This window comes from Chelonia mydas, chromosome 14 (genome assembly GCF_015237465.2).
Source record: "Chelonia mydas isolate rCheMyd1 chromosome 14, rCheMyd1.pri.v2, whole genome shotgun sequence".
Taxonomy (NCBI): Eukaryota; Metazoa; Chordata; order Testudines; family Cheloniidae; genus Chelonia; species Chelonia mydas.
The window spans coordinates 19,025,542-19,048,410 of NC_051254.2; the positions used below are offsets into that span (position 1 = coordinate 19,025,542).

The following is a 22,869-nucleotide window of genomic DNA, read 5'->3' on the forward strand; positions in this document are numbered from 1 at the left end:
CTGTACCATAGGATGTGCCACATGCCCCTGCGCTCTTGACCATATTATGCAAAGCAGTGTCTGCGGGCCCATGCCTCCACAGAACAGCCTCTCATGCTTCCCAAGATGGCATATAAGAAGGCACAGACCCACTGCCATTCAGTTCCTTCTCAACTGCCTGCAACTTGAGGTGGAGAGATTGCATGTCCACTATTCTCAGCTTCCTGCCTTTTCTTAACATAGCAATTTACTTAGTGTTTTTCTTTTATTTTGTTTAGTTATTTTATCTATGTAATTTTAGCACAGTTGTGTTTGGATGGTCATGCTCATGCAAGTTTCTGTAAGGTAAATAACCTCTCCTTGGCTTGCCCCACCAGCCCACCCACCATGCCTGCCTCTATTCCCTAAAATTGGGAAGAAACCTCAAAACAGAAATGCACACACAGATATGCAACTCCCTCATAGACTGCTGCTTTAACACTTACTGCCAAGAAAGTCAGCATCTAGCCTGGCTTTATTCCTAGTATGCCTTTCAGATCTCCTCCTGCTGACTCAAACCACCATCAACCGTAATACCAGTCTGTGAAATACTAATAGGTAACACGTATCAAGCAGTGGACTGTAATCCTAATTAAAAAGTTAAATTCCAGTAACTATAATATCAAACTGCTAAAGACGTTTCCTAAATAATCTATACCAAGTAATGCCACTTGAACACATTCCTTTTTCACCTTGGTTTAACTATTTGATTTGAACTTACTTACACTTATCCTTTATACTGAACATATCATGTCAATCTGGCTTAAAGCTAACATTTTTAATCTTACACCTCCTCCTTCGTGTTTAGTGCACCTCCCAGTTTGAATGCTGGGATATTCAAGGCTTGATGCTTTTGTGCATCTCCTAAACAAAAATGGGCAGATTATGATACAAGCAATTTTATCATGTTGAAGTTAGTTTGGCCCAATACATTCACCTTTGTTTCCTTCTCACTAATGACAGTTTGGTATAGACACAATGAATGGAGTTTGAGCTCTAGATATAACTTTCTGATCAAGGCAGAGGTAACTTGTCCAAAATCTACTCTTAAAAAAAAAAAGCAAGAACCATGTATCAAAAAAAATATATATTTCACCACATGGGAAAAAGATCTTAGAAAAGAGGAAAATAATCACAACATATTTGGGGGTAAGATTTGGTCACAAAGCACTGACATTTCTAGCTGTCCCATCCTTCTTAACAGAGAGTATCCAATGCTGCAAAGGTCTTATCTAATGCATCAAAAACTTTTAAAGTAGGAACATTGATAGAGCTAGGCTGAAGCTTTATTTTAGCAGTTGGCACTTGAAGAAAAAAAAACATGGTGGACTTGCCCTGCAGTAGCAGATTTTTAAAAAATAAATATGTAAAGCAGCCTGACTTGAGGCTCCCATGTCTACTACGGTTTTATTTGGAGACAATGCCCATCCCTAAAACAGCAGCATAGGAAATTGAAACATTTCAAAGCGATTGCAAGGCAAGTGCTATTATATTTTATTTAAAAAGAATCACCCCTGTTTGCCTAATCTAGGAGGAATAAGCCACATATGAAATGGACCAATTTTATATCTGAAATTCTGGACCGCCACTTTCAAATTTTTTTATTTCTGTTGGTTTCTAATTGTAAGTAACTTTTTCAGTCCTACTGTACTTGGCATCATCAAAGCTGCCAAGATAGTGGCTATCTTTTTGATTATTTACTATTTTAATATGTTTAAAAGCAATTTTTTTAAGGGATTAACTCTTTGAATTTAATGACAGGATTTAAATATCCGTACCACATTGGAGTTTTCCTTTAAACAAGAGTAACAGAATCTGACATTATAATATAAAGTCTCTAATTCAGTCTTCCTAAGTCCAGATACACTGTACCTGCAATGCATATTTACAGCAACCAGAAGTTTAAATGTGTGACTATCACCTTGATAACTGTGGAATGCAATCAACCAGTTCAAACCAATTCGTAAGTACATAATTTTTCCTAGGTTAATTACGAGGAGCTGACAAAGTTCAAAAGCCAGCATTGTCAACACCTACAAACTATAAGGCAAAGTAACAGATAAAATACTATTTGCTTTGGAGTCTATGCAAGCCACGTATGAACAAATCCATACTAAGGCTTCCAGCTGAAGAACAGTTTATGGGGATGCAGGAATTTAAAGCAATTCGGCATCATCAGGCCTCCAACTCAGATTTTTGCAGCTGTCGAGGCAGAGAAATTCTCACACATAGGGAAGACACCAAGCCACCAAATCATGAGGGGACTTCTTAGATGCAATGCAGCCTATACAGCTTCCAAGCATTCAGAGGGCTCAGCTTTTTTAATTTCATTATTACTGTTCATACTCGTCCTTGGGTTCGTCTGCATCACTGGCATCCGTTTCACTGCTCTGCGACAGATCTTGATGGTTCTCTACTTTGTTCAGTTCCAGAAACCCGGTAATGAGCTTGGCAACTGCTTCCACATCACTATGGAAAGGAATGAATTATGTCCGAATTAATGGAGGTGTGGGGCTGATGAGCCAGAGCAAACGCACTCAATGCTGAACACATATATATCTGAAGGCCCAGTCAATATGTGGAACAAGACTATGGTTAGCAACTCGCATAGGGCCTGTCCAGATTCATAAGCTGTGTGCCACTTTTCCAAACTGCCATTATAATCAGAAAAGTGACTAAAGTGGAACTTCATGAGTTCCATTCTCCCAATGACTTTCAGACAAGATGAGGTTTCCATTCACAAGTCAGAATATTTTGTAACAGCCCCTGCTTTACATTCCCTTGAAAGCTAAAGAACCTGTGGAATTCTTTCTGCTTTTTATCACTAGTAATAAAGATTCCTTAGTTAGTTAATAATTGTACTTATTATGCACGAGGCAGACGATAATCTGCCTCACTCTCTCATAGTTGCACTACTTCAGCATTGCTAACAGAAGGAGAAAGAATGAGGTAAGCAAAAACACAGTTCTAACTTGAAGACACACAGGGAGCAGCACTTTTAGGGAGTATAAATGCACTTGAAGTTGAGTGATCTACTTAGCTTTCAACACACTTCCTGCCACACAGAAGTATCTGATAAAGTTATTGCTACTGAGATATGATGCAAGATTTTAAGGTCTCCCATTAAGTCAATTACTCTTAAATGGTTTATCTAAAGCACTTAAACATTTTGTAAGGTTCATTATCACTCTCAACCTATCTCAAGACACCACATGCTTCTGACAAGCAAAGCGATAGGGTGACCTGTACACGTGTTTCCTTCTGGAGAGAGAAAATAATAGCTATAAAAATAATATCATAGAAACAGCAAGATAGAAGCCTGTCTATTCTCTTCTTAAAATTCACCTCTGCTGTGAGGCCTACAAAACACTCAACAATGGCTGAGACAGCTGCTTGTTACACTTACAAATCTCATTGCCAACTTGTGTTCTCGTCTTTTTGTTGTATCTAGTTTATACTAAAACTGTGAGCAATTTGGAACAAGGACTGTCTTTTTATGATGTGTCTGTACAATGCCCATCACAATGGGTCCTCAGTATAAATAACAGCAATAATCAAGGGGCCTCTTTTCCTTTTGATTGAACTACAAGTAATAAAAAAAACTATTAGAGGCCTAGAATGTCTAATATTGTAGATTTCATTACACAATTGCTCTTATTCTTAAATGCCTGAGACTCAAATCAGTCAGGGTTTGAAAAGCATAACTTGAATAATCCTAAAACTAGATTAAATAAAACTACCAAAAGATCTTGGACAATTCTCCCAACAGCCTCCTATAATCCAGCCATTGGCCCTATGGTTAACACCTACTCCTCTTTCACACACACTCATAATTGAAAAGAATAGCTCATACCTTCTACAGCCCATCACTGCGCTCTGGGTCAGGGGGTGGGAAAATCCAGTGACAAATCGAAGCACTACCAGGTAACCCTTCCCAAAGTAACGCACTTTCTCCTCTTCCACGTTCACATCTCGAATCTCATGCAGCGAAGCCGCTACTGTTAGCAAAAGCAGGGGAAGAACATCAATTACAGCCATTCCCAACATTGCCACTTCTGACTTATGTGACTGGGACTCTAAGCTCCCTCTCCCTGCTTTAATAATAATGAGCCTCTGTGCAAGGCTTCAGTACTGCTGCCCTTCTCCCACTCCACTGGGTGTGCTCTACGCCGCAGTTCTGGAATCCCAAACACCACCAGCTGTGGTGAGGGCAAACAAATCTGGATCTGGATGCAAAGCAGAATGCACCAACTGGTATAGTTTGCTCTAATGAACTGGTACAGTTGCCCAAATATTGACAATCATCCATTTATTACTTATGCTTTCCTGCTGTTTTTCCCTCTTTCATTAAAGACAGTTCAAACTGTTTTCTGTATCAGGTAGTTAACAGCTGTTAAATGTATTGAGACTGAGCAGGTGTTGTAAAATTCACCATTCAAATCAGTCATTTTCAGAGCATCTCCTGGGTCTCCATGTTAATTAGCATTTGCTCTCTGTTTCTGGTACAAATGCCTACTCTCGAGAAAACATTTGCTTATTGTTCAGGACACAAAAAAGGGGAAGTTCATGAACATTAACACTCACTCCTTCCTTCCCCCTCCCCCAAAATCTGTTTAAAATTTCATCATAATATTTAAGGAGGTTCTAAATGCTTTCAAGCCACTAAAAGCTCCCAACTATTTAAACATATTAGGAAGCAGTTTGATTTAGTCAAGCAAGGAGAGCAGATGTTTGGAAGTCAAGAACATCCTGGGTTCTAGTTCCAATATAGCCAAGGCTCACTGTGACCTCAAGCAAGTCACTTAACCTGGGTTTGACTACTGTCACTGCAGCTATGCAATTGAATCAGATGCAGGAAGCTCAGTGAAAACCAGATGCAGCATTTAAACTGAGCCTTCCTGGATAAGTTCACATTTTTAAAAACGGACATTAGGATTTTGCATGGTGTGTTCTCAGAATAGTCTGAGGGATTTTGTTTTTTAATTGCTGTTCCCCAAGCCCAGCCATACCATTATCAACACTTCTTTTTGCTGTAGTGTGCACTACTTTAGCTCAATCTAGAATTAAACTCAGCCTGGTGGGGGAAGCTACTTGTATCAAGGGTTAAGAGACCATCTTGCAGAGTAACAAACCAACATGGGAGTGCACGATGCAACAGGAAAAAGAGGAGCCTGTTACTATAGCTATGACAGAGGCTGTGAGCAGGAATTCTCCACTGATAATACTTCTATTCTAGTCATTCACTGATTTATACTATGCTCCTCACCACTGTATCCGAGTGTCTAGAGCTGTATAAAAGAAAAAAAATCAGTCACCATGTTTGTGAATATATTTATTTCTAATTCTCATCCTCCAGGTCCCTGACAGGCTGAAGCTCCCTTGGGATTCCTCCTTCTGACAAGCAACCCCAGATGCTCGTGTCACATAAACCTGAAAATGCTGCTTGCACCGCATATCCCACTCAAGGAAGAGATCCCCAAACAGCACCCATTTCTCTAGCATGGCAGCAAGAGAACTGATCCTGTCCCAGTTTCTCATTTTTATTTCTGATGTATAGTGTTACCAAAACCAAATTTTCAGATAACACGAAGGTCACCCACAACTTCTGTTGCTTCTAAGGTGCTGCTTTTCAACACTATCATCATCCTAAAAAGAAAAGGAGTACTTGTGGCACCTTAGAGACTAACCAATTTATTTGAGCATAAGCTGTAGCTCACGAAAACTTATGCTCAAATAATTTGGTTAGTCTCTAAGGTGCCACAAGTACTCCTTTTCTTTTTGCAAATACAGACTAACACGGCTGTTACTCTGAAACCTGTCATCATCCTGGCACTCTCCCCAGTACCAGCTCCCATGTGTACATCACAAAGTGAATCAAGTTTCCCCTCCTCTTTGTGCTATTCAAGGGCAGCTTCTAGAGCTTCAGTGAAAGCAACTGCTCGATGCCGTGAAGTGACCAAAGCTTTTAAGAGCTGGGTTTGATTTCAGGAAATGCAGATTAATTAAATGGATTTTCTGTCTTGCATTTTCTAAGCAGGGATGGACAGTAAACAGTACCCAGAAACAAAGATCCAGTAATGATATACCATCTGTAGCTGTACGTACACATGCACAATAAATATGCAAAAAGAAAAGGAGTACTTGTGGCACCTTAGAGACTACAGCTCACTTCAGCTTATGCTCAAATAAATTTGTTAGTCTCTAAGGTGCCACAAGTACTCCTTTTTTTTTTGCGGATACAGACTAACATGGCTGCTACTCTGAAACCTAACAATAAATATGGTATCTTAAAATGGAGAGAAATATAACTCTGCATTTCTATACCATTTTTTACCCAAGCATCTCCAGTTGCTTTACATACATGCATGGAGCCCCAAAACACTGCTGTAAGATACATATGCTATCCTTCTGACAAGGAGACACAGGGTTTAGGAGATCTAACCGAGGCTGCACAGTGAATTAGTGCCAAATTAGGATTAGAACCTAGAAGTCTCAACTCCCCTGCTCCAACCACTAGATTTCAGTATCTCTCACCATCAATATTTGCAAAGCACACTGCAGATTTCAGTACATTAAAACTGAGTAAAATACAGCCACAAATGCCAATATGCCCCAGGAAAGCCCTATAGGAGTGTAAAAAAAAAAAAATCTGTGCATTCTGGCTATACTGTATAAGAGACCTTTAGCAATGTGGTATGCTCATTTGCATTTTAATACCCAGAATGCTTTTGCAGCTTAGCATGATGGTGGCATCTGCTCTCTGGAAACCAAAGAGCTAGGAATGGATGGAAATGGTTGACTGAGTGCAGAACTCTAGAATAGTTTATAAAAAGATTTGCACATAATTCCTCCTTCTCTGCCCAACTCTCACACTTTACTCCTGGGGGAATTCTACGCTACTGCATGCGCGCATAATTAATTAGCCACACATATTTTTAATTTTTTTGCGCAGAAAAAAGCTTCTGCCGAAATGTTGCTACGGTTTCCCCTTTTGCCCACTAGAGGACGCTGTGGCGCAAGAACAGCAGCAGCTCCCAGCAGAAAATATCATCTGCAGTTCCATCTTTTGCCTACCAGAGGGCACTGTGGAGATACAAAAAAAACCAGCAGCTCCTCACCAGCGAGGGAAGAGAAAGAGCCTGCCTTTGTCAGGCCAGCTCAGAACACAGGGGTTATGGGGAAACAGACAGCATAGGGTGCTGGGGGGGTCAGACAGGGGCTCATAAGGGCTAGTGGGGGAGGACAGACCGGGGCAGGGGCTGAATGGGAGTGGAGGTACAGGGCCACAGGGGAGAGGGAGATGCAGGGCCACATGGTGATGGGGGTCGGGCTACAGAGCTACATAGGGACAGAGGGTGGCTGAGTGGGGGCACAGAGACACATGGGGACAGGGGAAGGAGGTACAGGGACACATAGGGACAGGGGGTGGCTGAGTGGGGGCACAGAGAAACATAGGGATGGGGGGGTGCAGGGCCACATGGGGATGGGGAGGAGTAGGTTTCTGAGTGGGGGTGGAGGGACACATGGGAGTGCAGGAACAGATGGGGACGGGGCAGATGTGCCTGACTGAATGGGAGAGGCTAGGGGTCAGCCAGGGTCTGCATGGGGGAAGCTCCCTAACAATCTCTTCCTGCATCCCAAAAACACCTGTTCCATACTTTTCCCACCCATACCCAACAACCCTCCAAGTTCACAGCTAGGCTCCTTCCCAGCAATTTACTTCCCTCTCCCTCAGCTCTTCAGTTACCCCTGACTCCCCCAAGCCTTTGCACTGCTTCTGAGGGGTGTGGGAAATACGGTTCTGTATTGTAGTTTAAATGAATTTTTACTCAGAGTTCCGTATTAATATGCCTAGTAAGGAATCTATTTGTCAAAAAACATTTCCTGAATCTTTTTTGTTGTCTGAATTGTTACAGACATACTTGCTGACAGGTATTTTGAAATAAATGACCAAAAATAATTGAAACTGCTGTGATTATATTGTGTTATTTTGACAAATAAAATACACAGAATTTTAAAATATCGTGCACAGAATTTTTAATTTTTTGGTGCAGAATTCCCCCAGGAGTAACACTTGGTACCTACAGAAACACCTACTTTCTTACCTTGTTCCTGGCCTGCTCTTGAGAGGGTCAATATTTTTTTGTAAAGGTTGAATGTTTTAAGGAAGACCTTTCCCTTGTCCTTGTCAAATATAGCTTCCTGTAAAATTGCAACACAGCATCAATTGTATCCTTTTCTTTTAAGTTGGAAGGTGGCATTTACAACCTCCAAAAAATAAACAGCCCAACACTCACCTGTAGAGTTAGTTTCTGTTATCACAGCAATATGAACATAATAGTTTTACTTTTACTCACTCCTGTCCCATTACTGGATTATGAAGTCAACATTTTGTTCTTGGCTTCCCCTCAAACCAGACTTGTCTGAATCTCACACACTCTTTCCAGGACAGGATTTAAGTGGTTTTATTCTCCTTTAACTGTAAACTGTCCCTGGCCTTAAGACAAGATGTCACACCTTACAGAAGCTGAAACTTGCTCTTTAAGTGTGTGTGTGGTTGTCCCACAACCCCCAGGCTACTGTGAACATAAAATCTACCTACACCTTTCAATAATAACAGTGACATTACCAACTGGGCAAATTTTTGGACTTACATGATATGGTGATGTTTACGTTAAAAAGAAAACATCCCAAGGATTAGATGGCTCCAGGGACCGGTAATGGAACAGGGCATCTTTCGCATCTGGGTCATTTATTCAAGTACAGCATGGGTTAGTACAATGACAATCTTCCAACTGCTTGTGAAATGAGTTGGTAACATCAGTCCAGTTTCTGATGGACAGTTGTCATCATCATAAAAAAAAAAATCACAAATAGCACTCTCCTGAGCGTGGGGAAATATTGAGTGGGACTGGAGGTAGATCTGTCCTATAGTGACATGGGGGGCCTATCAACTAGCAGGGACAGCATGTGCAGGAAGCTTACACTGGTAACTTCATGTGCTACTCCTGTTCTCTTAGCTGAAAATCACATGTTGCAAATATTTCAGCTTATAATTGCAAAAATATTCTACACAAAACATTAAAAATACGACAGATATGTTTGGCTAAGTCTTGTCTTTAAACATCAATTCATCTTTAACAATGTTTCCTGTATTATCAGTATAAAGATTACTCTCACAGTTAACATTTATTATAAGTTACCAACATGGCTACATTTCTCAACAGTGTCTGACAATGTAACTTGTTTACTTGGATTACACAATATTAGTGATTATCTGGCTGCTGAAATCGACAGCCGACAAATACTTGAAGCCAGCACAACCCACTTCCTGTCTTCTGAGTTCACAGCATGTGTCTTACCTCCCACTCCTCCAGATTCTGTGCAGCCACAAAGAGACACCCAGCTATATAGAAGAGTTTCCATCCCAAGCTGTCTGATCAATACAAGATACACAGTATTATATACATTGTTTGAATAGCAAGCAAAAGATAGTAATAAAGATGACACACCCACTCTGGGAGCAAACAAGAAAGAAATGTGCCTTTCATGACAGATGTTTTCTTCTTCAACAGTAAGATATAGTATTTTAATAGTGTATTTCCAGGATCAAAAAAAGCAGAAGTTATTCCATTGTAAAAAGTTTTTTGTTGTTGTTTTAAAAACACTGGAATCAGTGCTATACAGAATGAACAATATATTTGTTGCTGGCAGGATTGTACATAGTTCTGTTGTGGATATGATTTTTTTTCCTGAGAACTTGAGATATTGAAATACTTTAACAAGGGGCTCCCATAAACACGTTCCTCCTTAGCCTGTGATAACCCATATGATAAATCCCCTTTGTGCTGCAGAGAACAAGGGTGAGAGACTGGGGATATTAATTTATTGAAACAAACATGTTTCTTCAGACCAACAAGGGAAGCAGTCAGCACATCTTGGCAAACACATATATAAAATGTCACATGCTGGAAATGTTTACACAGTGCAATCTGTCTTAAGTGACTGCTCCAGGGACTAACAATCAATTGCTTGACAAAGGTCTTTTACTAAAGATGGAGCAGAACTGGGCTCAGTACGTCTGGGTAGACTCCAGCGCAGTCTCTTAAGAAAGGATATTGTCTTTTACAGGTGGCGCCTCATATAGGTTTCACTGAATTTTGTCCTGGAAAAATATACTGACTATATTGTTAGTATAACGCACTGTTCCAGTTGTGTCATTTGAAACAAAGAGGGAGGCTTATAGGATGCTCTGCAGCTTATTTATTTATGGGGGTGGGGGAAGCATTTGGTGCAATCTGATCCATTCCCAAAAGAACAGATAAAAATAAAGAGCAAATTTTTGATGAGCCCCAAGGATTAGTTCTCTCTGGCAGGAGTGACTTAATAGCATCCAGAGAGAAGTACTTCCATCAGAGGCATGGTACACTCTTCAGTTTGCTGGCAGAATTTTAACAGTATCTACCCTCCCTGTGGATTTAAAAGAACCTACTAGCTAAGGTTTGTAAAATGTATTGAAACATAAAGCATTACAGAGTGCTAAGTATCATTGTTATAAATACTCTGGGGATGTGGGAAAGCAAGGCTGGAACGGAGCTGCGGAAATAACTAAAGAGGGAGAAAAATAGAAGATCATGGGGTAAGTCTGGGGAAGGCAATGGGATGCTGCCAAGTTTTAAGATTTGTACGAGCTCCAAGAGTTTATGGTAGGCACTTTATAAGTTAAAAAAAAAAAAGTACAAGATATTAAGGGGGATCAGGTGGAAGCTAGGGGAGAAAATCATCATATGAAAGAAAGTTCCAACAGGAAAGAATAAAACTCTCCATAAAGTAACCGGACATTACCTTCACTGTAATAAGCAGCAGCCAGACCTATGGAAGATATTCCTGGAAAGAGAGGGGACAGGTATGATTTAAACATGTAACTCGAGATATCTAATAATTCCTTTATTTAATACACACATATACACGCACCCAAGTTATATCCATTAATTCTCATGGAAAGAAGAGCTAGCTTTGATTGCAGCTTTGTTGTCCCTTTTGATTGTTACTCTCTCTCAATGCAGAGAGCAAATAAAGCATTTTGTATTAAATAAAATAGAATTCTCTCTCTTTCATGTAATTATATCATGTTTTTAAAATAGGGAAACTGAGGTACGGATAGGAAAAAGTGGCTTGCCTAAGGTCAGACAGCAAGACAGTGACCGAATCAGGAACAGAACCAGAAGCTCCAACTCCCAGCAAGTCTAACCATTAAATCTCGCTTCCCCTGCAAGGATAGCACTACTTTGAGTACTGAGGACATGAATATTAAAAAGGCTATTCTTAGCTGCAAGATAGCCTACCGTGCTCTGTGGGACCAACAGAAACCTGTGCATGCACTGTTGGCGTACACCTGTGTCATAAAGGTTGCCAAATGCTGTCACATATCCAAGAAACAATTGTTGGACAATACCTCATGCATTGGAATGCCTTGCTTTAATTATAATGTGGACCCAGGCTGCCAGTTTGACAAAATTTGTTTACAGTATTAAAAGACAGTATGGTCTAGTTGACTGGGAAATAGGATTGGGAACCAGGATCTCCTGAGTTCTACCACCAACTCTCAGTGTAGTCTTGGGCAAACAACTTACCCACTCTTTGATTCTGTTTCCCCATGTGTAAAACAGAGATAGAAGCACCATACCTAACTTGCAGGAGGCGCTGTGAGGCTTCATACTTTACGTCTACACAGTGCCCTTAAGACAAGAAATGCTATATAAATGCCAAAGGTGAAATTCTGGGCCCATTTAAGTGAATGGGAGTTTCGCTGCTGACTTCTGTGGTCCCAGGATTTCTCCCCAAGGGTTTATTGATAGTCAGCTGTGTCTTCATGCTATCCATAAGTGTCAGTGGCTATCCATAAGTGTTAGTGGAGACTAAAGTTGAGGTGATTTCACCTTCCCAAATAATACTTCCCAGAAATTTTAAAAGTCATCTTAATAGGGTTTCTCTCAGGAAACATTTGTAACACGCTTTCCTTAAAACATGCATTTAAATGGATTTAGTCCTATACATACTATTTGTGGCTGGCATAAAAATACAAGCCTGGGAAAAGCAGGTCCAAGTTACTCATTCATCTCTTCATGTATGGGGAAGAATCATCAGTGTCTTACCAACAAAGAGAGACCAAGATCTGATGCCAGGTGATCTCTTCAAATGAAGAATGGAACTTGTGCGGTTTTCAAGCAACATGTACATCTTCAGGAGAAATTCCCTGCAGCCTAGTAACACTCATGAAACCTAGCTGGACAATGAAAAGGAGTAAGAACTTACAAGTTATTGCTTTACCCTTTGTCCTTCCTTTCTATGCCCCAGTATTTGTAAACAACCTTCAGTCATGTCCATCTAGATTGTAATCTATCCAGGGCAAGGATATGGTGTTCTACTTACATGTAAAATACCATGCACATTTATGATACTCTACAATAATCACCATGGAGACTTGCAAAACAAGACTAACAAAGATTTGAACCCTGTAAGAAATGTCTCATTCTTTCTTTAAGGTTCCCTTCATTCCTAGCATAAGCAATATCCTTTGAAGAGTTTCCAAAACTGGCTGTCAAAATAAAATTAGCATTGCATCAACTAGCAATTGTGAACTCAGGGGAAAAGAAAAGCAATAGAAAGAGAGTGGTAAGTTCTTGTACAAAGCATTTCTTCAGCTAACAGGAAAGGGCAACAATAATGGTCAGCCTGTCAGCCAAAGCAGGACTAGGCAGCACACCACAACACAGGATACAGGATTTCACGACTCAGTCCCTCCCTCCAGGGTTGGGAGCGCTGCAGGATCAGCCCAAGCGGGAAGAAACACTTCACAAGGCACTGAGCTATACCTACAGCAAACTTAGGAATGTAACTGAGTGGTATTGTAGACAGCCATATGCAGCCCTCCTCAACCAGAGAATAGGCTCAACACACACTAAGAAAGATGGTGGGAATTAGAATAGAGGCACTAATTATAAACATTAAGACTAGACAAATCATTTTCATCGAATAATCATGGCAAGAAATTATTTTAATCTTTGAGCAATTGTGACTTCCAACAAACACTCTGTTCTACCTATGGTGACTTCAGCATATAAAAGGATTTATATTAGGGCTCCAGCAGGACATGTGTGAGGGCAGGACTGACTTGGTCAGGATGGATTACCACCACTGAGGAGGAGACAACAATGGGGATACCTTTCCAGAAGGTTTAAAACTTCTCTTCTAGTGGAGAACTAGTTGCGGGGGGAGAGGGACTGGGAGAAACGACAATACGTTTTCAAACTTTTCCTCATTATGGTGATGACTATGCAGCCACAACCCACGGAAGGGGGGATGAGATCACATTATTTTTATGAAATACTGTGTATGCCACAACATTTTTAGTAGGTCCCGCAGAGCAGGCTGTGGATGGTATACCAGCATTAACTGTGAATTTCCTCTATTTGTTTGGTTTGTGTCACAACCTTGGTATTACTTAAATGTAAGAGGGGAGAAGTGTTGTGCAGCCTTCCCCAAGAGTGTCATCTAGAAGACAGATGATCCTACCTACTGCACACATTACCTTTACTCACATTACCAGAGAATAGTTATCAGTGGTTCACGGTCATGCCGGAAGGGCATAACGAGTGGGTTCCCGCAGAGGTTGGTTCTGGGTCCGGTTCTGTTCAATATCTTCATCAATGATTTAGATAATGGCATAGAGAGTACACTTACAAAGTTTGCGGACAATACCAAGCTGGGAGGGGTTGCAAGTGCTTTGGAGGATAGGATTAAAATTCAAAAAGATCTGGACAAACTGGAGAAAAGGTCTGAAGTAAACAGGATGAAATTCAATATGGACAAATGCAAAGTACTCCACTTAGGAAGGAACAGTCAGTTGCACACATACAAAATGGGAAATGACTGCCTAGGAAGGAGTACTGTGGAAAGGGATCTGGGGATCATAGTGAATCACAAGCTAAATATGAGTCAACAGTGTAACAATGTTGCAAAAAAGGCAAACATCATTCTGGGATGCATTAGCAGGAGTATTGTAAGCAAGACACGAGAAGTAATTCTTCTGCTCTACTCCACGCTGATTAGACCTCAACTGGAGTATTGTGTCCCGTTCTGGGCGCCACATTTCAGGAAAGATGTGGACAAATTGGAGAAAGTCCAGAGAAGAGCAACAAAAATGATTAAAGGTCTAGAAAACATAACCTATATGGAAAGATTGAAAAAATTGGGTTTGTTTAGTCTGGAGAAGAGAAGACTGAGAGGGGACATGAGAACAGTTTTCAAGTACATAAAAGGTTGTTACAAGGAGGAGGGAGAAAAAATTTTCTTCTTAACCTCTGATGATAGGACAAGAAGCAATGGGCTTAAACTGCAGCAAGGGAGGTTTAGGTTGGACATTAGGAAAAACTTCCTAACTGGCAGAGTGGTTAAGCACTGAAATAAATTGTCAAGGGAGGTTGTGGAATCTCCATCATTGGGGATTTTTAAGAGCAGGTTGGACAAACACCTGTCAGGGATGGTCTAGAGAATACTTAGTCCTGCCTTGAGTGCAGGGGACTGGACTAGATGATCTCTCGAGGTCCCTTCCAGTCCTATGATTCTATGATTATTTGGAGAAACAGACTAAAGCCTTAAGGCAATTGCAAGCAAATCTAGTACTATATAAATCGACACTTTTCTTACTTTAAGTGGCCTTAAAGACTTACTGCATTCTCACCCTTTCTCAGATGAAGGAGCTCTAGCTGTCACTGCAAAGCTGACACGGCATGACATAATGCAGTACCATGTGGAGGCAGTGCATCTAATGGTTAGAGCCAGAGGCTGTCAGGACTCCTGGGTTGTATTTCTGGCTCCGCCATTCAGCCACTGAGAGAGTTTTGGCAAGCCGCTTAACCTTTCCGTTTATCCAGCTCTAAAATAATACTGACCTTCCCCATAAGTGTGTTATGAGGCTTTTTATTTGAATGGTGCTTTGGGATCATTGGCTTGAAAAGCATTATATGGTTCTTTTATCCTGGGAGATCCTGAGCACTTACAATTCTTATTGAGTTCAGTGGAGTTGTGGCTGCACAGCACCTCTCAGAATTAGACCTTATAGGTATCATTATTACATTATTGAACTAACAATTCCTATGTCTGCAGCATCAGTTAGCAGAAATTTGGCTTTCAGTGGATGTTATCTACCTACACTACAGGATTCTACATCCCTTACAACACACTCAACAGTGTTTTAAATCGACATTAGGAAGCAAAACAGAGCCAAATAGGCTCATGCACATCCAGGTTCTGAGAAGACAGAAATGGCCGTATCTTGATTCCTTACTCATCCTGTTGTTCTGGGATATTGCATGAAGCATGCACACACTTTTACTGTTGGGCACTTTAGACACAAAGTTTAGTTTTAAAAAAATTATAAAACCAAAACAGAAATATATTAATGATTTTTTTAAAATTTAAATGAAAACATTTCCTGGGCATGATGCTAATACTTCCTCGCAGCAGGTGCATCGGAACCTGACAGTGAAACAGCCAAAACTGAGTCAGCATCCTGCATTAAGATCCGCTAACACAGAATCATTCATCCCTTTTTAGAGTAACAGCCGTGTTAGTCTGTATTCGCAAAAAGAAAAGGAGTACTTGTGGCACCTTAGAGACTAACCAATTTATTTGAGCATAAGCTTTTGTGAGCATCCGATGAAGCGAGCTGTAGCTCACGAAAGCTTATGCTCAAATAAATTGGTTAGTCTCTAAGGTGCCACAAGTACTCCTTTTCTTCATCCCTTTTTACCTCTCTGCTCTGGATCGGTCTCCCTCCAACCAAATCTGACCCCAGACTTTCTAACATCTCCTGGCAAATGTCCAGCTGTCAACTGAAACGCAACATGACCCAAAGCAAGCTCTTCTTCTTTCCCTGCTGATACCAGGTGGGAAATATTTCTGGTCTAGAACTGCAGAGCATTCACTGTTTTGTGCTTGCTCTATAATTCGAACAGAGGAAAACAGCGGGGGTGCCTCATGATTCCTTTCCCCATCCTAGTATCCCGGGCATACTGCGGCTCTTGTCGTTTTATCAACCATCAGTTGGTTATTAATACCTGCTCCTCGCCCCAGCCTCGTCGTTTCCGCAACAAGAATAAAAGGGAAGATGTGCTTGGACTGAGCTCCCCTCTGATGCATTAATCAGACACTGGAGTTTCCCCACCACCGCACCTCCCATGTAGCCACATCCCTCCCCATGCCCCCAAAGTCCCAGCAACCCGCCCGAAACCTTGGCACCCCAACCGCATGCAGCCTGCTCCTCCCGCAACACCAGCCCCCCACACCGTACTATCCCCCCACATCCCAGCCCCGCACGCCATGCAGCCCGCCTCACTCCCCTCCCCCCGCACGCTGGGAGGGGAAGCAGCACCGCCACTGACCGGTTCCTTCCCGCAGCAGCGCAGCCCCACACGGACGCGCATCGAACGGGACTCGCCGCTCACTTTACTTCTCGAATCCGGCCGGGAGGCGCCACACCATAGAGTCGTGGGACCCGAGCGCCCTCCGCGATCACAGCGGAGATTGAACACCGCGCGCTAGAGTGTCGATACGCAAACCGCGCCGTAACTTTGGCGGCCATTTTTGCTTCGGGCAAAAAAAAATCCCCCCCCCGGCGAAAAAAATACCCATTAACTTCTGTGTATGTGCTTGGTGCCTAAATCCAAGATGGCGACCAACTTTAAATCCTTTCCGCCCAAATCCAAAATGGCGTGTTAAATTAAGTTATTACAGCTGCCCAAATCCAAGATGGCAGCTTACGTTAACTCCTTCCCGCCCAAATTCAAGATGGCCTGTTAAGTAAAGGTCTTACAGCTACCCAAGTCCAAGATGGTGGCTGAGGCACTCTTGCACTGAAGGCCTTAGGTAAACACTGTAGAGCTAGGGAGACTCCTGGAGGGAGGAGGATGGTTTTGTTGAGTGAGGTCAGTCTGCAGGACTTAGAGTCCTTGAAGTTTAGGCAGTGGACCGTGACCTCCCCTGCTGTGGTTGGAGGCAGTGAGAAACCTGCTGATGAGTGCATCCTCATAGGAGGTGGTAGAGCAAGAATTTCAGAGCTTGCATGGGAAGCTGGGGCCTAAACAGCTAGTTCTATTGTTTGTGCTCTGGGCAGCCCTGTTCAGTCAGAGTATGCATACCACAGCTGTCACTGTAGCATAGCATCTGGCCACATGCTGGCCCTGGTTCATGCATTATACAGCTACCAAGGAGACTCGGAGACCCCACGGTGTCACTGATGGTGACCACATAATAGCTTACACTTATAGCACCTGCCATCCCAAAGTGCCTTATGTGCATTAACTGAGCTTCACGACCCTATGGAGGTGGGTATGTTATCTCTATTTAAGAGATGAGGAAAACCAAGACCTGGGAGGTCACAGAGCTGGAGATAGAACCCCTTAATCCTGATTTCTGGTTCCTTATTCTAACCACTAGAAAACACTGCTTTTCTATGTTTGCTGTTAATATACATGTGTCTATATATGAACAGCTACTTGTGCATGAATTTGGAGATCGATATCAACACTTCTTTGGCTCAAAGGTTTGTATTCATACAACCATACTTTCTGTTAGTCCAGTAAAAAAAATTAGGCTACTATACCTTGTGAATTTTTATTAGAAACAGTACATTTTGTTTTGCACTTTTAAGCTAGTGCTAAATTGTAACAGTGTTGCCACTTCTGGTCATTTTATCAAATGTCTTGCAATATTTGATGTTTTTCTTAAACCCTCAGCTCCTGGAGTCATGATATTATGTGGTGATCTCATCTTATGTATTTTTATAAGTATGTTTTTAGTCCTCTTTGTTATGCAGAAAAACTTAAAAATGCAAACCCTAAGGCTCAAAAAACCAAAAGGCAAATAAGAAGAACCCCAACATTATTATTTTTGTACATCTCATGATTTTAAAGCCAATCTCATGGCTTTTGGGGGGAATGACTCACGATTTTTGAATGCTTGGGGTTGTTAATTCTCTAGTATTTTTAAAATCAGTTTAACTATTAATAAAATCATTAGGGATTTGGAACGGGTCCCATATGAGGAGAGATTAAAGAGACTAGGACTTTTCAGCTTGGAAAAGAGGAGACTAAGGGGGATATGATAGGGCTATATAAAATCATGAGTGGTGTGGAGAAAGTGAATAAGGAAAAGTTATTTACTTGTTCCCATAATATAAGAACTAGGGGCCACCAAATGAAATTAATGGGCAGCAGGTTTAAAACAAATAAAAGGAAGTTCTTCTTCACACACTGCACAGTCAACCTGTGGAACTCCTTGCCTGAGGACGTTGTGAAGGCTTGGACTATAAAAGGATGTAAAAGAGAACTAGATAAATTCATGGAGGTTAAGTCCATTAATGGCTATTAGCCAGGATGGGTAAGGAATGGTGTCCGTAGCCTCTGTTTGTCAGAGGGTGGAGATGGATGGTAGTAAAGGGATCACTTGAGCATTACCTGTTAGGTTCACCCCCTCTGGGGCACCAGGTATTGGCCACTGTCGATAGAGAGGATACTGGGCTGGATGGACCTTTGGTCTGACCCAGTATAGCCATTCTTATGTTCTTAATAAAATGTGCTTTGCCAAATACTGACTTCTCAGACATTCCTCAATCCATTATCTCTCTTTACTCTTCCTGTCTATTGCTTAATATCTGATTTAAAATTTATGTTTTTTGTTTAGGAAAAAAATATTACATGCTATAATTTCGGATAAAATAATAAATTAATGCAAACGAGATCTTAAATAGCAGCTACTAGAGCTAGACATTTTTTAAATCAGCAGGTTTGGATAACTTCCATCCAAGAGTTTTAAAAGAGCTAGCTGAGGCCATTAATGTTGATTTTCAATAAGTCTTGGAACACTAGGGAAATTCTAGAATATTGGAAGAAAGCTAATATTGTGCTAATTTTTAAAAAGGGTAAACAGGATGACCTGGGTAATTATAGGCCTATCACTCTGACATCAGTCCCAGGCAACATAATGAAGCAGCTGATATGGGATTAATTATATTACTGTAATTAATACCAATCAGCATGTGTTTATGGAAAATAGATCCTATTAAACTAACTTGATATCTTTAATGAAATGTATAAGTTTGGTTGATAAAGGTAATAGTGTTGATATAATATATGTAGGCTTCTGTAAGGCGTTTGACTTGATACCATATGATGTTTTGATTAAAGAAACTTTTTAGAACGATACAAAATTAACATGGCACACATTAAACAGATTAAATGCTGATTAGCTGATAGGTCTCAAAATGTAATTCTAAACAGAGAATCATCATCAAACAGGTGTGTGTCCAGTGGGGTCCTGCATGGACTGGTTCTTGGTTTTACACTATTTAACATTTTTATTAATTACCTGGAAGAAAACACAAAATCATCACTGGTAAAGTTTGCAGGTGACACAAATTCGGGGAGTGGTAAATAATGAAGATGGTAGATCACTGATATAGAGTGATCTGGATTGCCTGGTAAACTGGGCACAAGCAAATAATATGCTTTTTAATATGGCTATATGTAAATGTATATACATCTAGGAACAAAGAATGTAGACCAGACTTCTATGGTGGGGAACTCTATCCTGGGAAGCAATGAATGAAAAAGATTTGGTGGTTCAAGAAGGATGCTGATAAATTGGAAAGGGGAAAAAGCCACAAGAATGATTAAAGGATTAGAAAACATGCTTTATAGTAACAACAAGGAGTCCGGTGGCACCTTAAAGACTTACGGATTTGTTAGTCTTTTAGGTTCCACCGGACTCCTTGTTGTTTTTGTGGATACAGACTAACACGGCTACCCCCTGATGCTTTATCGTGATAAACATGAGAAGCTCAATCTATTTAGAATAACAAAGAGAAAGTTAAGGGGTGACTTGATTACAGTCTATTGGTACCTACAGAAGTAACACAAATATGATAATGGACTCTTCAGTCTAACAGAGAAAGGTATAACGTGATTCAGTGACTAGAAGTTGAAGCTAGACGAATTCAGACTGGAAAAATGCTGTAAATTTTTGACATTGAGAATAATTAACCATTGGAAGAACTTACGAAGGGTTGTGGTGGATTCTCCATCACTGACAATTTTTAAATTAAGATTGGATGTTTTTCTAAAAGACCTGCTCTACAAATTATTTTGCGAAAGTTCTATGGCCCATGCATGTTATACAGGAGGTTAGACTAGATCATCACAATAGTCTCTTCTGGCCTTGGAATCTATGAATCTTCACAGTACAATAATATTCACTTTTGGAAGGGAAATAGACTAAATAGAAAATCATTAATTGATAGTCTATAAAGTGAACTGAATCATGATCCTACTGTGAAATAAGGAAAAAAGTCTCCCTCTACCTACTCTGCTAGGTTTAATGAGACTGTGTTAGAATTAATTCTACTAATAAAACCAATGCCACACTGTAAAACTTGTTATCCCCATTCATTTATAATCAAGAAAATGCACATGCATAAGTCCTGTTCCTGCACGCCTTACTCAGGCAAAATTCGCATTAAGAAGTGCAGGATTGGACCCAGTAAAATTCTCTTCCATGTCCACAACTTAGTGTTCTATCTTCCTGCCTGCATACAGAATGCTGCAATGTTTGTTCTACATTTTCATATAACAGATATACTTTCAAGGGCTAGAGCACCTTGAAGATTTCTTGTTGGCTCAATATCATACTCCATGATAAGTTCTATTCTTCAGTTCTTGAAACAACTGACAGTTGTGAGGGGTGAAAGCGTAAATTTGCCCCTTTTACAATTTTCAAAGCATTCTTGCCTGTGGGGAAAGCTGCTACTGACAACTCTGGCTCAGAGTGCTGGTTTGGTATGGGCTGCTTTTAACAAGCTTTCTCACATCTGCACGTGGGTGAATGGGAAGCTGTAGAGCCCAGGGGTGACTGGGTAAGTGGGGAGCAGGAGAGGAAATTAGGTATGGAGGAGTTGGGAGATTGTGGGTAGGGTGGGCAAAGCTATACAAGCAGTGTGGGGTAGCCCAATGCCTCTGCATGAAGGCACTGGCACTTAAAGGGTCCACTCAGTACTGCAGCTTCTACTTCTTCACAGCAAGGTAGCAGCACTGAAAGGAGCACTTGCCACTTGATGTGATGATGGTTTAGCACAAATACCTTCTGCCTTCATGGTGCTACAGACTGGTGCTCCGGAGAGCTGAGGCAGTAGTGACCAGGAGTGCCAGACCTTTATGGGTCAAGATATTGATGCATGAAGGTTCTGCAGCCTAAGTGTGCCAGGAAGTAGAGGCAGGAGCGCCAGGAGATCCCTTCAAGTGCTAATGCCTCAGCACAGAGACACGGGATTTCTCCATCAGGCACCCATGCCTTGCACATCCCTTCTAAATTCTAACCCTCCTGCCCCTTCTAAATCCTCCTGCCCCTAATTATAGTAATATAATCCTTTAATCATCCTGACTCAACCTTTATGATCCATTCACTCTGCCTGTCCTCCACATCTCTGCTGGCTTTTTTAGAGTCCGCTCTCTCCCTCATATGCTATACCCTCCTCCTATAGTCTCTGCTCAGCCTTACTGCCCCCCGCAATTCCATCTAGTTTACCAGGTGCGTGTGCAGAGTCAAAAGCAAAAATAGCTGACGGCTCTTAGCAGTTTAATCAGCTGATCTTGGGGAAATCTATGTATGTGTTCCTGGAGTAGAGGAATAACTGTGTAATTATAAAATGTCAAAAGTAGCCTGTGTCCAAGATGTTATTAGAATGTGCTTGTGTGAAGCTTGCCGTTTTTATGAGGATTCTGGCTGTTTTACTGTAGGAATCCAAAGACCTATGAGGGAAACAGAAAAATTTCAAAAATGGGAGTATAGTATTCTTTAATATTTCCTGTTCAAAAGTTAATAAATATTTAATTTAAAAATATATAATTTAATTTGACAGTGGAAGAATAATTGTGCCAATTTTAGAGATTATAATCTAAGGGCCAGGAAACCCTTTCACAACCTGAAAATATCGTGAGGAGTGCCACCCTCTAATAATCCTTTGTCTTGAGATGTTTAGAGACTTACTTCTAACTTCAAACACTGTTCACAGCTGCAGACCGAGTGTGATATCGGTAGGGAAAAAAATGACATTAAGAGAGTAAAATAGAACGACAGCATTTGGGATCGAGATGGCAGAAACACAGGAAATGCTGACTGTCACAGCTGTGAAAAGAATACTTCAAACTGAGCTGTGTGCCAGTTCTGCAATATGAGTACAGTAACATTCACTTAACATTTTCAAAAGTGGCCACTGATTTTGGATGCCTCAGCTTCAGGACTCCCAATGTGAGACATCCTGGCTTGATTTTCAGAAGTGCCAAAAACTCATGACTCTTAATAAAGTCAATGGGAAATGCAAATGCTGGCACTTCTGGCCATAAATGTCTGGGGTCACAGATGTTTCAGGTTGGACACCCAAAAACAGAGAGACCCAAAATTAGTCTGTAAATTTGTACCTTACGTTTTTACAAAAGAACCAGGGGGTCACCTAATGAAATTAAGAGGCAGCAGGTTTTAAACAAACAAAAGGAAGTACTACTTCACACAATGCACAGTCTCTGAAGTGTTTGCCAGAAGCTGGTAATGGGCTATAGGGGATGGATCACTTGATGGTTACCTGTTCTGTTAATTCCTTCTGAAGCACCTAGCATTGACAGGATACTGGGTTAGATGGACCATTGGTTTGACCCAGTATGACCGTTCTTATGTTCCTGCCCAGATGTGCATAGCTGCACATTTATTTGGTTTTTTTAAAAAAGATAAAATGGAAAAGAG

General features: G+C 41.0%; 3 protein-coding genes across 6 annotated transcripts in view; 2 read left to right on the top strand and 1 right to left on the bottom strand.

Annotated features, from left to right (window-relative positions):
* HEXD (hexosaminidase D) overlaps positions 1 to 5,540 on the top strand; it is a 26,941-nt gene extending 21,401 nt beyond the window's left edge. The window contains exon 13 of the mRNA XM_043528954.1: positions 5,375 to 5,540. Coding sequence (XP_043384889.1) covers positions 5,375 to 5,390 — 16 coding nt within the window. The 3' untranslated portion in view covers positions 5,391 to 5,540. The remainder of the gene's footprint in view (positions 1 to 5,374) is intronic.
* On the bottom strand, positions 1,091 to 16,677 carry LOC102935720 (cytochrome b-245 chaperone 1). Of its 2 annotated transcripts, XM_007072513.4 has the most exons (7): positions 16,464 to 16,675; positions 12,174 to 12,304; positions 10,864 to 10,905; positions 9,381 to 9,454; positions 8,124 to 8,220; positions 3,872 to 4,016; positions 1,091 to 2,487 (listed from the first exon to the last, which is right to left on the bottom strand). In XM_007072513.4, the coding sequence occupies exons 2-7, from the start codon at positions 12,256 to 12,258 to the stop codon at positions 2,352 to 2,354; spliced, it is 579 nt and encodes a 192-aa protein (XP_007072575.1). In that variant the 5' UTR covers positions 12,259 to 12,304; positions 16,464 to 16,675; the 3' UTR covers positions 1,091 to 2,351. The 2 variants fall into 2 exon arrangements, with proteins under 2 accessions (XP_007072575.1, XP_037770150.1); XM_037914222.2 differs by lacking the exon at positions 10,864 to 10,905 and having other exon boundaries at positions 16,464 to 16,677.
* A 150-nt stretch (positions 16,678 to 16,827) lies between these two features.
* The window catches only part of NARF (nuclear prelamin A recognition factor), a 37,580-nt gene continuing 31,538 nt past the window's right edge, over positions 16,828 to 22,869 (top strand). Inside the window, exons 1-2 of one of the 3 annotated variants that reach the window (XM_043528958.1) lie at positions 16,888 to 16,947; positions 17,573 to 17,623. The gene's annotated coding sequence lies outside the window, so the exon portion shown is untranslated. Of the gene's footprint in view, positions 17,406 to 17,572; positions 17,624 to 22,869 lie in introns of all 3 variants that reach the window. The other 2 variants (XM_043528957.1, XM_043528959.1) reach the window with 2 other exon arrangements.

Bases quoted from the DNA above. Each gene is read 5' to 3' on its own strand.
- LOC102935720 (XM_007072513.4), bottom strand. From the start codon at position 12,258: ATGTACATGTTGCTTGAAAACCGCACAAGTTCCATTCTTCATTTGAAG. The intron at 8,221-9,380 runs GTAAGACACATG...GCAATTTTACAG, and splicing joins AGAATCTGGAGGAGTGGGAG to GAAGCTATATTTGACAAGGA. The intron at 4,017-8,123 runs GTAAGAAAGTAG...TTTTGCTAACAG, and splicing joins AAGAGCAGGCCAGGAACAAG to TAGCGGCTTCGCTGCATGAG.